This window comes from Myotis myotis, unplaced genomic scaffold, assembly GCF_014108235.1.
Source record: "Myotis myotis isolate mMyoMyo1 unplaced genomic scaffold, mMyoMyo1.p scaffold_m19_p_3, whole genome shotgun sequence".
In the NCBI taxonomy this organism is placed as follows: domain Eukaryota; kingdom Metazoa; phylum Chordata; class Mammalia; order Chiroptera; family Vespertilionidae; genus Myotis; species Myotis myotis.
The window spans coordinates 14,561,123-14,576,669 of record NW_023416335.1 but is presented as its reverse complement, the minus strand read 5'-3'; the positions used below and the strand labels follow the sequence as shown (position 1 = coordinate 14,576,669).

General features: G+C 39.6%; 1 protein-coding gene across 1 annotated transcript in view; it reads right to left on the bottom strand.

The window, feature by feature from the left end:
• TNKS (tankyrase) overlaps positions 1 to 14,607 on the bottom strand; it is a 149,929-nt gene extending 135,322 nt beyond the window's left edge. The window contains exon 1 of the mRNA XM_036300913.1: positions 13,897 to 14,607. Coding sequence (XP_036156806.1) covers positions 13,897 to 14,569 — 673 coding nt within the window. The 5' untranslated portion in view covers positions 14,570 to 14,607. The remainder of the gene's footprint in view (positions 1 to 13,896) is intronic.
• Positions 14,608 to 15,547: the final 940 nt, after the last annotated feature.

The following is a 15,547-nucleotide window of genomic DNA, read 5'->3' as shown; positions in this document are numbered from 1 at the left end:
GAGAGAGGGCAAAGGGAGAAAAGGCTTTCTTCTCTTAGCTTTTTATTATTAAGGAAGCCTCTCCAGATACTTTCATCTATATCTCATTAGCTGAAAGTGTCTCATCTATCCAGTTACCCAAAATGTATGGAAAATCAAGACTTTTATAGCTGGGTGCACTGCTGCTAAACAAAATCTATAATCTCTTAGTAAAGATTAAGAGATGCTGGGAGCCGGTCCATCCTTGCTGCTTGACACAGTCGCTGCAGGGAAGAAACATCTGCACAGCATATGTTTCAAGGGACCTGGCATATATGGCATACTGTTCTTAATATGTTTGCTCACCTTCTTGGCGCTATGTGTTTTAACCAAGGTCACCTCTCCAGAAAGGTTGTTTCCCCAGGAAGGGATTTTCCCCTGAAGTTAGGGAGGGAATAAAACCTCTTAACTAAGTGCCAGGCGGGTAGTTAATCACTTTAACTACGAACAATCACGCTTAAGCTACATAATCTTTACTCCCTGGAATGGAGATAAGAAACGCCCTAACCTTTGGAATAGAGATTGATAGGATTGGAATCAACTGGTATGAATACAGATGTAACAAGACAACAGGACACAGAACCTGGAGAAGAACCTAGAGAGAAAACCTGGCGACCAAACCTGGCTGGAGAACCTGGCTGGAGAACCTAGACAGAACTTGGCTGGAGATCCTAACCAGAACTTGGCTAGAGATCCTGGCTAGAGAACCTGGATAGATCCTGGCTAGGGGACCTGGCTATGATGATCACCTGAACACTGCCTCAGTGTCATTCCCTCTTTGCCGACTCCGTCCTCACCTATGGGAACCCCTGGACCTGCTGGGGTTGGACCCCAGCAAAGAGAGAAAATAAATTGGGTGGATAACCAACCATATCTACCACAACTTTGTAAATCATGAGTAACAAGTTCTGATTTTATTATAAGTACTCAGGAAGTCATTTATAACACAAATTACTTGATTCTATCTAAGTCTTAAAAGGATTATCAGTCACTTTATAAAAGATAAATTGGAGAAGGTCAAGAGAAAAATCAGAGAGACAGGTTAAGAAAAATTTTGCCATAGTCTAGGCAAGAATTGATGGTGACTTAGAATAGGATAGTGGCAGTGTAGATGGTTCAAAAAAGAGAAAACTGGGATAGGCTTTAAAGCCAAAAGGACTGACCCCCAAGTTTCTGGCTTAAGCAACCCAGTTCCTGGAGATGCCCTCTGGGGAGGGTCAAGGCAAGCAAGGAGCAAGAAAAAGTTCACCTGATGAACTGTTCTTCTCCAACTACTAAACTAAGTACCACAAACCTTTTTTAACTTCAGAAATTACATTTCACATATTCAAGATATTTTTAAAATATGCTATTCCAGAATTACATTATTTCACATATTCAAAGAAATTTTTTTAAAAGCATTGTTGCTGGCACTGTGAGAAAAACCTAAATTTTTAACACATAATCTAACCTCAATATACTCAATAATTTTCTTTATTATAATGTTACTAGAGGCCCGGTGCACGAAATTCGTGCATGGGAGGGGGGTGTCCCTCAGCCCGGCCTGCACCCTCTCTAATCCGGGATCCCTCTTGAAATCCGGGACCGCTGGCTCCTAACCGCTCACCTACCTGCTGGCCTGATCCCCCTAACTGCTCTCCCCTGCCAGCCTGATCACCCCTAACTGCCTCTGCCTTGGCCCCACCACCACAGCTTTGTCCAGAAGGACATCTGGTCTAATTAGCATATTACCCTTTTACTAGTATAGAGGCCTGGTGAACAGGTGGGAGCCAGCTGGTCTGCCCTGAAGGGGGTCCTGGATCAGGGTGGGGGTCCCCTTGAGGGTAGGGCCAGCCTGGGCAAGGGGCCTGGGGCAGTTTGCAGGCTGGCCACGCCCCCATCGGGGTGAAGGTCCCCGCAGGATGGTGTAGCCTGCCTGGGCAAGGGGCTGATGGCTGTTTACAGGCTGGCCACATTCCCATCGGAGTAGGGGTCCCCGCTGGGAGGCGTGACCAGCCTGGACAAGGGGCTGAGAGCCGTTTGCAGGCTGGCCACAGCCCCATTGGGGTGGGGGTCCCCACTGGGGGGCATGGCTAGCCTGGGTGAGGGGCTGAGGGCTGTTGGCAGGCTGGCCACACCCCCATCAGGGTGGAGGTCTCCGCTGGGGGGCGTTGCTGGGCTGGGCGAGGGGCTGGGGAAGGTTTGCAGGCCGGCCAAGCCCCCGGCTTTGTCCAGAAGGTCTCCCAGTCTAATTAGCATATTACTCTTTTACTAGTATAGACAGAGTTTCAATTAGGGCCATTCAAAACATTTCAATGTCAAAAGGAAGGTCATTCGTATCTATTCACCAGGAATTTAGGGAAAGAAAATTGTTTTACTTATGTTCAGCATTTTACTGCCTAAAATTAAAGCTTCAAAGGAACAACTTTGTCCGCTATTAAATTTGTAACAAACAACTATGACTTCTAAAATTTAATAAAAGAAAAAAATTGAAAGTGTTTGCAGTATTTTAAAGTGATGTTTTTGTTTATGGTAACAAAGTCACAGCTTAAAGACATTTTTCACTCTAATTGTACTGCCAGGAAAGCCACAACCACTGTACTTCATTTGAATTACTAAATCATTGATCTATACTTATACACCCAATGAGAAAATGTGTATTATCTCATATCTATTTATTTTTAATTTTTCCCCTTAAGTATAAGAAGATTATACACAAAAGATACTCAAAGTGACAGTAAAATAAGTTTGGGATTGTCTGGGAAAACAACTCATGAAGTCTTTTTTTTTTTTCTTCTTATAATTGTTTATTGTTACAGGTATTACATATGCCCCCCCCCTCTTTGATTCCTCCAGGCCCACCCCCACCCCAGGCCTGCCTTCAGCATCCTACTATCTATGTGTGCAGAATCTCAGAGGGAAGGGGGGGTGGGGAGGAGTAATAACCAATTTTCTTAATTTTTAAATGACATCTAACTTACTGATAATATACAGATCTTTTTTTAACAAACCAAAATAACTCATGAAGTCTTATACATATTGTATCTATTTTCCAGACAAAGGAAATCACAGAAGGTAAGTTGGGAAAGACAAAAAATGTACTTGGTGACAGAAGTGACTTGTTCACTCTTCTCTCTAAAAACATTAGGAAAAACTAGAATCTAAAATATTAAAATGACCTACTTACTTTCTTAAGCATTATCAATTCAATCCACTTAAATAAAAAAAATCTCTTAACAATGACAAAATTACTTTCAATAAAATAAAATTGAGCTATGATACACTTACGGAAAAGCTATAAAATTTTTAAAGTAATTTTCTTTCCTGGCTAACAGACTCATCATTCACCAAGACAACACTGGTGATTCCAGATATCGGTGAACATCTCCAAACATTCATTAAACACAGTAACTTATAATTTTACTGAATTAAAAATCTTAATCATACTTTTATCTTGGCTGCTGTGCCCGAGGCAGCCTCAAAATTAGAGAGGGGAACCTAGCAGAGCAGACCCATCTCAACATGATATTCTAATTCTATTAACTTTCTTGTACAGGTATACCTTCTAAGGTCTCCCAACATTTTCAGTTTTATTGCATTTTAAGGAGAAAATTACATGCCACAGTTTCTCTAATCTGGGGATTGAAGAAAATTTTGTGATATATTCTTTAAAAAGGGGTTTTCCATATACTCGGTTAAATTTGTGCAGTCCAACATACTTAGAACCATAGACACCCAGTAAAAGATTCCTGCTTAATTTATAATAAATGTTCCAAGACAAAGAAAAATACATTTTCTATTTAATATTCAAAGTCATTACTGGTTCCTCTTCTGATTTCAATTCTAACTATATTAGCCTTTAAATAAAGAACTATTTTATACTTCATTAGATCAGGAGTCACTCCCTGTTGTTTCTAAAATAACAGTTTAGAAAACAAACTACAAAATGACTTCTATAAAGTCAATGAAGCTGCATGTTTTTCATTTGTCAAAGGCAGACTTGGACAGATTAATTTTTCCATTTTACAGACCTGATTTAAAAAGGAAACCGTTTATACTTAAAGAAAATTATTTAAATAGCAAGTGTGGTCAAGAATGTGTGCCTTCCCAAACCCAAGGAGAAATCACCAGAAGCAAAAAAGGATAAGAAAGGAACCCCAGATTCCAGCCCAAAACAAAACAAAATAAAACAAAAACAAAATGAACAGTCCTGGCCAGTTTTCTCAGTGGTTAGAATATCGGCCCCAGGACCGAAGGGACACGGGTTCAATTCCCGGTCAGGGCACGTACCTGGGTTACAGGTTCAATCCCCGGTCCTGGTTGGGACACAAGTGGGAGGCAATCAATCGATGTGTCTCTCTCCCTCGATGTCCACCCCTCCCCTCTCCCTTCCACTCTCTCTGAAAATTAATGGGGGAAAAATTCTCATTCCTCAGGTGAGGATTAAAAACAAACAAACAAATCAACAATGAAAGAAATCATTCCTCCTTGGGGAAGAAGGAAAAAAGGCTGAGTGCCACTGAAAGAAGAAACATCAACTTAAGAGCTGAAGATCACGTATTCTAGACAGGCCGGGCCAGGGGAAAGTGTTCGAATTGTGTCCTTTTGACTCCCTAACATTGTCCAATTGTCCCCTATGCTATATGTGGAATATGGAAGCAGTATCTCCAGTGGAGCTCTAGCCAAAAAGAAGAGGGTTAACACCAAGGCAGATAAAAGTTGCCTGAGGTGAACTTAGAAAAGGGTCAGAGAAACCCTGAGCAAGCGGAGTGTACTGAGCAAAACTCACCAGCCAGAGCCCCTCTCCTGAGACATGTCCCTATGTGCCTCACACCTGGAGGACCAAAACCTAAGAAAACAGGCTTTCACCACCCCTAACACCAATGCCCATTTAGGAATATATATACGCACAGCACTGTCTTAAAAACTTTCAGCAATTTGAGTTCATTTCACAGACTCAAGGCCCAGAGTTCCTATAACTCTAAAGCTTGATTAATACCAAGGCAGTTTTTCCCCTGAGATAATAACTACCTTATAAGCTTATAAGTAGTAAGTAATAACTGCACAAATACTTTCTAAATCATAAAAGGTTGCGCAAATATTCAATATTCTTAATCTCACTAGACTTGGAAATCTTAACCTGGGTTCCATATGTCCTAAAGCAATGATTCTCAATCCTGTCTGCATTTTAAAATCACCAGAGGAGTTTTAAAAAAATAAAAAGCCCTACCCCTACTCCTGCAATTTGATTTAACTGATCTAGGGTTGAGAATCATTGCTCTGAAAGTCATTATCAGCATCGGCATGCTGATGGGACTTGTTAAAAATGCGAATTCTCAGACTCTACTCCAGGCCAGCTGAATGAGAAATTTGGGGAATGTGGCCTAGCAAGCTGTTTTAACAAGCCATCGGGTGACTGATGCAAAGTTTGAGAACCATAGTTCCAGTGCTTCTGAAAGTTTGTAATTCTCTGAAAATTACATATAAAATTTGGTACTTGAGTTCAAAACTACTTACAAAGTAATACTAATATGAATTTACCTTTTCCACCATCAGGACAGTGCTTGATTTTATATCATGTGTTGGTCATTTGGAAAGTGTACACACAGTGTTCTTGATGATACAAAAGCAATGGTAATAAAGCTGCTGACACCTTGGCATGAATCAAGACAAGTGGCACCAAACTATAGTATTAGCCATTGTATTCTTCACCACCAGGCCCTCAAAGTTAAAATAAAAATTTTTAAGAAGCCCTCAGTTTCACTTAAGAATATCCTTCACGAAAATGTAAATATTATTGTTACTAAATTCCAACTCTTGTGTACATATCTCTTTAATATTCTTGTGACAAAAATGAGAAATACACACTAAGCACTTCTGCTACACACCAAATATGACTGTCTTGAGGAAAAAAACATATGCACTTGTTTGAGTTCAGTTTCATCTGTGTATCTGGCAGAAAATTTCTTGAGAATGAACAAAGGGAGCCTGTCCCTCCAAGGAAAACAGTAGATAGTATTTGTTCCCAATGATAAAATTTGAGCTTTCAAATAAAAATGAGAATTTTATAAAACTGGCATCTGCCACCATGAGCTTAACAGTTTCTCAATACTTAAATACTTTTACGATAAGATTGGTGATGATATTAACAAATGTGTTTATTATATAAAGTGAAATGTGTCAACATTTGGAAGATACACAGAGGTCAGTGAACTCATATTTTTCAAATTACCAAACATGAATTGGTATAAGAGCCTTTTGTGCAAGATAGGCTAATGAATTTTAGCATAACAGAGTATGAAAAACTTATTAATATGGCTTAAAATCCCATACTGCAACTAACCTTTAGGAAACTGCTAGTTATCAACTTTGGGTGTAGTATCAAAGAAAACAAATCTAAGGTTATCTGAAAATGCTATTAAAAGATTCCTTCCCTTTTCAACTATATAGTTATCCAGGATTTAAAGCTGAATTGTCTTCATATACTTCAAATAATAAAGTACAACAAATGGCATGAAGAAGCAATGAAAATTTGCCTGTCTTCCTTCTTCTATTAAGTCAGGCATTAAAGTGACGTACAAAGGTAAAATAATGCCTCTTCTCAACTAACCTTTATTTTAGAAACTAGTAATTGTTCATTAAAAGTGTGATTTACAAGTGGACCTTGAGAAAGAAGATACATACCAAGAAGGGCTCCTAGTAGCTAACTGGGCTCAAATTAAAAAAAAAACAAAAAACAGTCTAGCAGCCAGTTCTAAACAGGGGACTCTCACACAAGCCACACTTCAAGGAGAAAGCTGTAATGACCTGCTGCCTCCCACAATTAACTACCTACCTGTCTGCACTGTGTGTCTACCCACTGAGCAAGCCTTTATAAAGGAGTTCCTGGAATTGTATTTCAACCAATAGGACTGAGGCTTTCCCCCCATCCAATTAGAGCTGCACAGCTATCTCTATCAGCATATTTACTTAACAATCAGAGTGGCTCCATTCTGACCAATCAGGACAGTGCCTTTTGGGCCAATCATACTGCAAGGATTTGGAATTCTCATTTGCATGAGGATGGACCAATCAGGAACTAGGGGGGTGGGGACTTCTGCCTATATCAGCCACCCTCTGGCTCAGAGAACACACTTTCCCTTTCCATCAAAGGCTGGAGGTAAAAAATCAAAGGTTGAAACAGAAACACTGAAGATGCCTTGCTGGACCAAAGTGGAACAGACTGGCACAGGCCAGAGCAAAGCAGACCAAAGCAGAGCAAAACTGTCTAACCAGAGAGGAGCCTCACCTGGAAGGCCACCTTGTAGCCATGCTGTTCCATAGCCAGTGCTACCTCTTAATTGAACTGTAACACTATTGAGCTGTTCTCAGAGTTGTGCTTATCACATTTGAACTATTTGCACTTAATAAAGCTTCCTTTCTCCACCCCACCTCAAACTGGGAATTCCTGTTGGTGTTAAATTGTCACCAAGAACCATCGGTTGACACACAAAGTTTATTATTGTTACTTCTTTTTTTGAAAAATATATTTTATTGATTTTTTACAGAGAGGAAGGGAGAGGATAGAGAGTTAGAAACATCGATGAGAGAGAAAAACCGACCAGCTGCCTCCTGCAAACTCCCTACTGGGATGTGCCCACAACCAAGGTACATGCCCTTGACCGGAATCGAACCCGGGACCCTTCAGTCCGCAGGCCAACGCTCTATCCACTGAGCCAAACGGTTAGGGCTACTAACCAACTCTTGAACTTCCTACTTCTAAATTTGTCAAGGATATTTTCTTGCAATGACAGAAAGTGTAAGTTGGCATCTCTTCTCGAGACATTAGAACAAAAGAGTAAATGTGCTCATTAACTATAACCCCATATCATTTCTTTCTTAAAAAAAAAAAAAAAAAAAAAAAAGACAAATTTCCAGAATCACCATGAGAACAACCTAAGCTTTTGGAAATGGAGAACTGCATATTTTATTAACAAGATGGATGAGAATGTCAAAATGTTTTTCATGGCTGGTGAACATATCAAAATGAAGGCATCTTTTCAGTGTCTAGTTATACACATACATATCCTAGGTTTTCAAAAGCATGATAACTGGGCATTAGCTGGACATCAGGAGGTTTAGGCTATTTTTAAACTATACCTGATGATACAGGGGACTTCAACTTTAAGGATATGTGGTAAATCAGTAAATTCAAAACCATGCTTTTTCAGTTTGTAGTTAATAAAAATTATCTGCTAATACCAAAGAAACCAACAAACAGTTGCCACTGACCATTAGTTCAGTTTGTGTTACACCAAAAAAGCAAGAGGGAGAGGAAACTTTGCATTATTTAATTTTTTCCTTTGCTACAATTTAAAAAAATCACTAGTCTAAGTTGAATAGGTAGCTGACACAGAAAACAGTTTTTTGAGAAAACAGCCTCAAAAAAAAAAAAGTTCAAATTCAACACTGCTGATTCTACACACAGATACCTGAGCAAACAGGCAAAACAAGTTTCCACTTGACCAAGAACCCAGCAACACACAGTTAGGAAAAGCAATACTGGAGAGCTGATGAAGCCTTAAAGGAAAACTCAGTAGGCACCCAAAAACAAAATACTTAACTTGCATCAATTACTCAAAATCGAATGATTTTTAGAAAATGATCCTCAAAGTTAGCCCTGAGCACCTAAACTTTAGTAGAAATCCCCAAAACCTACCCTACTCAATTCCTATTATAAAAAATTGGTCCCTCCAATCAGGGCTATATCCTACCTTCCTGAGAGATTCCGTCAGAAGAATAGACATAGGCCAAAGTAATTTCAAGGACCCTGACATAGAGGAAAAATAAAATTTAAAAGACACTTGTCTCTTCAATTGTGTCTACTGTATATTTTACAATCAACTACGGAAAAGATTTATTTGTCCATGAAGCAAAAGCAAGCTATTATATACATTTAAAAATAAGCCACTCTAGCGTTTACATCAGCATTTCCTCACAAAGATATTTACGCCTTTCCAAAACCTAACACTACAATGAAATACATTTTCTTCGTATTATTTACATTCCTAGTTATACACATACACATATATGTATATATGTATCCTGGGCTCTAACTGAAGATTCCATTTTTCAATATATTTATGCTCACAATTTCACCCTGTATATCTTCTATCAACCAGATGTACTTCTTTGGCCTTTTAACTGCCAAAGAATCACCTCAAGTCTGAAAGGAAGGAAATGCCCAGAGGAGAGAAAAAAAGGCAGGTGACCAGACTAAAGTTGTCAAACAACCTTCTATGTAAAAAGACTGTGAAGAAATCATTTCATCTATAAAATATCCTTAGCAGAACGTCTCTGATTAAGGTGCCCTAGAAAGTGGCACATGGGCTATTTAAACTGAGATATAAAATGGTGACACTTCATAATTTAAATGCTACTACTGTAAGAAATGATCCTGCAAACAACTGAGAGACTTCATCTAGTCTAGGTCAGAGACACCTATGTCCACCATCAGAAGAGAGGACAAACGGACTTACCCTCAACATCTCAGACCTCTATTTTTGTCCTTGCAATTATTTAGCAATTAATTCCTATAAAAATGAGCAATGGAAAAATATCGAGGTCAAATCCCATGCAAAATTCTTATAAAAAGAATTTGAGCCGAATTGGACCCCTATAGATAATAAATACCATAAGAAAATGCTCACATCATAGACAAAATTATGACTTACTATTTCAACACTAGATAAAAGACAATATGAAAAATGATACAAGTTGGCATATACCTGAACTAGACATAAGATGGCAGAACTCAGAAAATAATTCAAAATTAAGAAAAATCATTTCAGAAATAAAGACTAAAAAAGGGAAACAAAAGTGAAAAACCCCCACAGGTAATGCATTATAATGGGGATTAGCAAACTATGACCCATGCACCAAATCTGGCCATCACCTGTTTTTACAAATAAAGTTTTATTGAAACACAACCAATGGATACCTTCATGGTGCAAAATCACAGCTGAGTATTTGAAACGGAGACCATATAGGGCACAAAGCCTAAAATACTTATTGTCTGGCCATTTACACAGTGTTTCCCAACTCCTACAATAAGAGAAATGGAAGGTAAAAGAAGAAATATTTTGAAAAGCAAAAATAAATGAAGCTATACTAGTATATATTTTTTTAAAGGATACAAGAGTAAGTGACAGTTATCAGTGGCTCTGAGGAGGTAACTACAGGCAGTTATTATTTAAACGGGCAGGGTTTCTATTTAGGATAAAATATTTTAGAAATGGACAGTGGTGATGGTCTTACAACACTCTGAATGTTAATGCCATTGGAGTGTACACTTAAAAATGGTAAATTTTATCTTACATATATTTTATCAAAAAAAAAAAAGAGCAAGTGGCAAATCTGGAAGACAGGCAAAGTTCCAATATACATAAAACCAAGAAAAGAATACTAAAAACTGTAATTTAAGAAAACTTGAATGCATATATGCATAACCCATGGACACAGACAATAGGGTAGTGAAGGCCTGGGGCAGGGAGTAGGGGCTGCCTTAATGTGGTCAATAGGGGGGAAAAAGGGAGATTTATGGAATACTTTCAACAATAAAGATTTAATTTAAAAAATAAAATACTATGAAATCTCAGAATTCAATGCTTTGTTAAAAGCCTTTTTTTAAAGACCTCACCTGAATTTTTCTTTAAAAAGGAGACCTCATCAGAATATATTGACCCTTTAACAAAATTATGTCACTACGAGGCACTGAAATAAGAAGATATCATCACTCTAAATTTATATGATTTATAAAGTTTTGACTGCTATCCTTTGAACAATAGAAAACTGGGGGTCAAGGATCTTACCTGTAGAAGAGAAAGTCTTACATAAACTCTAGTCAATAATATAGGACTGTGTCATTTTGATATAGCCATCCTAAGAAGTCATTAGAAATAGTGTTTTGAGAACTGTATCAAAAATGAAAACTGAAGATTATGTTTCAAATTGTGGATAGGGTGACTCCATTGTCTCTAAGCCATATTTTAAACAAACAATTGTCACAGTCCAAGATAGGATAGAAAGGATTCTTAATTGTGCTGCTTGGAAAGAATTTTGGTTACTCGTGGTAATATTTTTTAAATGTCATAAGGTTTAAATATGATTTCATATGATTTCTGAGATCTTTAAAAATTGATTCATTTCATTCTATAGAACTGTAAACTCATTTTAAAATGGAAATAAAGACATTAATTAACATCCTTCCAATCTTTATTTGGCTAGTTAGTTGGACTCATCTTTTAAATCCCTGCTTAAAAATCTCTATCTGGAAAGACAAAAGTCCCTATTATCCGCTCCAACAGATAGTATAATAATGTACTTTTCTATCACTTTAGGCTACATACTTTGGGGGGTTTTGTTATTACTGTTCTTGTCTAGCTGTCCCTACCAGACTGTAAGCTCCATAAGGGTAAGGACTACTTATTTGCCATTTCAAAATTGTATCCGTATTTAACACCTGTTCTATGATAATAAAATATTTGTGAAAAATGAACTACAAGTTTTAAACTTTTCCATCCATCCAAGAGATTGTACCTATTTCCTATCTTTAAAACAGCTATTCAGACAATTCAATGAATAGCATTCCAATCAACTAATCGTCAACTGAGAATTACTTTTAACTACTCAGACTATACATGATGGAGAAGACTAAATTTAACAAAGCTTTAATCTATACATAGAAACATAAAGTATGGTAAACTGACTATAGGGTGGTTTGTTTTTATACCATGGAGAGTTTTACTGTTTTTGTTTTGTCTTGTTTTCCACAAATGTACTAAACAATTTTTTTTTTTTTTTTCGGTAACAGCCAGTTCAATAACTACAACATAATTACAGGACTAAAACAAAATAAAAAGTAACTGTTACGACAAACAGAAGTAATTTGGGAGATATGCTCTACTTCATGTGTGGCTAATCCTAAACAAGTTCATTATTACACAAATAAAAAATGTAAATATCATCTATGATTACTTACAATGCAATAAGCTGAGGAGTGACAAGATTTGTGAAACAATATTAAAATAGTCAAATTTGGAATAAAGTATGCAAAAAAACAACTTTGGTTAATTTATAACACCAGGCATAGGACTTTCATTTGGCCTAAAGAAAAAGAAATGCTAATTCATCTAAAATAAGCAGTATCCTGAAGCAAATATCTGGTTAGATGAAAGCCTGTTTATGATTCAACTCACTACATTCCCAATAGTAATGTCTACTTGCCAAGAATGGATCCAGTAATCTAATAATGATTTCCTGTGTTTCTCTTATTGTTGATCTGGCCCATTAATGAGTCACAAACAGCATTTGTAAATAATGAAATGTAATCGGATATAAAATATCAGAGTACAACACGTGTAGGAAGGGAAAGTATTGTTTGCTGAAACTTTTGATTCAGTTTGTGTGTGTGATAATGTAAAATATGTTTCTAACCATTGGTTGCAATAAAAATTGTGTGAATCTACTCTAGAAATATATATCCCCAATTAGTTCCTTTCCCCAAAACTGAGAAAGTAGAAATTCTCCATCACAATTACTCACAAAAATTAAAAGTGACATCGTTATAGGTTATAGGCTATCATAGTTGAAACTTGATTTCACAAGCTAGTCTAAAATCAAACTGTTTTGAGTTCAAATCCAGATTCCACTACTTCCTGTGTGAATTTGGACTTATTTAAACGGTATGTGCTTCACTTTTGTCAACTGTAAAATGGGGATAAGAATATCTTGCAAGTTTTGGTAACAATAATAATATATATCGTAAGTTCTTAAATCTTTTTCCATTAATAGAGAAAACTGAAGGCATGATATATATAAGAAACAGCAAAAAACTTAACAGAGGTATCTTTGGCTTGTTACCTTTGATGTCTGTGTGTGTGGTGCTTTTTAATTTTGTATATTTCTGTCCTATATAAATTGTATAATGAATATTTTAACATGTATATTTCTAATGTCATGTTTCTGATGTAGATAACATAACCTTTATTTTTAAATACATTGGCAGTAGTTATCTAGGCTGTGAGAATATGTCCTTTGCTTTTGTTTTATATTTCTGTAGTTAATTAAAATATACTAGATGTTTTTAAAATTAAAAACCTAATTCCAAGGTTTAGGAATTAGAGCTTTTTCTTGAGAACTTATGTGCCGAGTGCTTCTCACTAAATACTCACACCATCTTAGTACAAAATTTTTGCCCATGAGAAAACGGAGGCAGCTGAGATGAGCTAAGCTGTCTCTGTTAGACAAGAAACAAATAGCAGTAGCCAGGACTTCAAATCCTATATTTCTTCTATTATCACATAATGCATCCAAATATTCTTCTCCAGTTGTTTCATAGAGAGATACTGTGACCTACCAATTAGACTGTACACTTGAGAAAGGGGGAAAGTTTCACAAACTTTACTTTTGTCTCCCACTGGCTTACCAGGACTAGGACAGATCTTAAACACTTGTGGAGTCGCACTCAACTTCTTTTGTTCCACGCTCTCCTCAAGGGACAAAACGAAATAAACCAGCAAACAAACGACAAAACTACTCTAAGACTGCCCAAATCTAACTTTGTTCCTACATAGACAGAACCGAAAAAAAGTTTACGTATACCCATATCCAGGGACTACCAGGAAGGGGTTTCGGGAATGAGTACAAATGTCACCAAACAGAATGGATTCCCACGTCCCCCCACCACGCCCCCGTCACCCAGACGCTAAGGAAAGGAACCTCCGTGCCTAGCCCCTCCGCGAGGGGTTCAAGAGCCAGAACCACGCCCCCATCTTGTTCCATCACAATAACTTCTTTTTCTTTCCCTACCGGGCCCCTAACTTAAAAACCCTTAAAAAGCAATAATGAAAAGTTTCTGACCTGCGGCGAAGTGCAGGGGAGACGATTTCCGGCCGGCCATGTCCTTGGCGTTCACGTTGGCCGCGTCCACCAGCCGCTTCACCCGGGACACGTCCCCATTGCGGCAGGCCTCCAGCAGCTCCCGGAGGGCCCCGCTCACGGCCGGGACCCCGGGACCCGGCCCCGCGGCCCCCGGCCCCAGTGCGGCTGCGGGGCTAACTCCCGCCGCCTCGGGGCTCTCCGCCAAGCTCGATCCCGGGGAGGACGGAGAAGAGGAGGAGGAAGAAGTTGGGGAAGAAGAGGACGACGGGGAATTATTACTGCCACCGCCGGCCGGGTTGGGAGGGACCCCGACGGCAGATGAAGCGGAAACCCCCGGTACCACGGGAGCGGTGGCGACGGTACAGATTGTGCTGGTGGTACTGCAACAGCTGGTACTGTCCACCGGGTCCGGGGATCGGGGCCTGTCGGGCGGATCCCGACTGCCATCCCCCTCTGGCAGCGCTAGGCCGTGCCGCGGGGAGGCGAAGGGGGCCAGGCCGCCCGCCGTGGGAGAGGCTGGGGTGGTCCCCGGGGCCAGGCCCGGGCTGAGTGGTGGGGGAGGAGGTGGCGGCGGCGCCGAAGCCCCTGGGGCGGGCTGGAGCTGCTGCTGATGATGGTGGTGATGATGCTGAGAGCGACGCGACGCCGCCATCTTCGGACTCCCCCAGCACTGTCACTGCGGCAACGGCCCCACAGCCCGCCCTCACTTCCGACTTCCGGACCAATCAGCATCCAGCGCACAGGAAATGATGCTTGGCGGGGTGGGCGGGGTCGAGGAGAAGTAAGGAAGTATTGGGAGCTCGGAGGACGGCCGCGGAAGGGGGCGTGGCCTGGTGGCTGGGAGGCGGGCTTTGTGACGCCTGGGCGGGCCGGCGGGGAGATTTGAAAGCTGCAAGCAGTGTCTACCTAAATGGGAACTTTCCTGCATTTCTCGCTTTCAGCTGGCTTACACATTGCCCTGCTCCGTTCTCTGGTCCAGTCTCCTTTAGTTTTCCTTCTCTTGCCCAGAGCCTGCTCTTCAGGTGTAACTCAGTGCGAGAAGAAAATGTGTCGTTTTTCATCTAGCAAGGGGCCTCGTTTGAAAAATGGAATACTAGCTACCTCACAGGATTGTTAGCGGGGTTCAATGAGCTAACACATGTACAAAGCGTGTGTCCGTTAATAAAACATAACTATAATCAGTCCATTGGTAATTCAGTCTTCTCTCCCTACCCTTCCCCAGTTATCCCCTTGATCTCGATATCCCTTCTCTGTAAGTTTTCTCACTCTGTGTACTTTTTAAAATTATATATGTTTTTATTGTATTTTGGAGAGAGAGGACGGGAAAGGGATAGAGAGGCAGAAACCGATGAGAGAGAAACATCATCCATCGGCTGCCTTCTGCACGCACCCATACTGGGGATGGAGCCTGCAACCCAGGGTATGTGCCCTAATGGGGAATCGAACGGTGATCTGTTGGACCCTGTGTCCACGCTCAACCGCTGAGCCACACTTGCCGGGAAGTACTTTTTTTATATATATCTTTTTATTGATTTCAGAGTGAGGAAGGGAGAAAGAAAGAGAGAGATAGAAATATCAATGATGAGAGAGAATCATTGATTGGCTGCCTCCTGCATGCCCTCCGCATGTC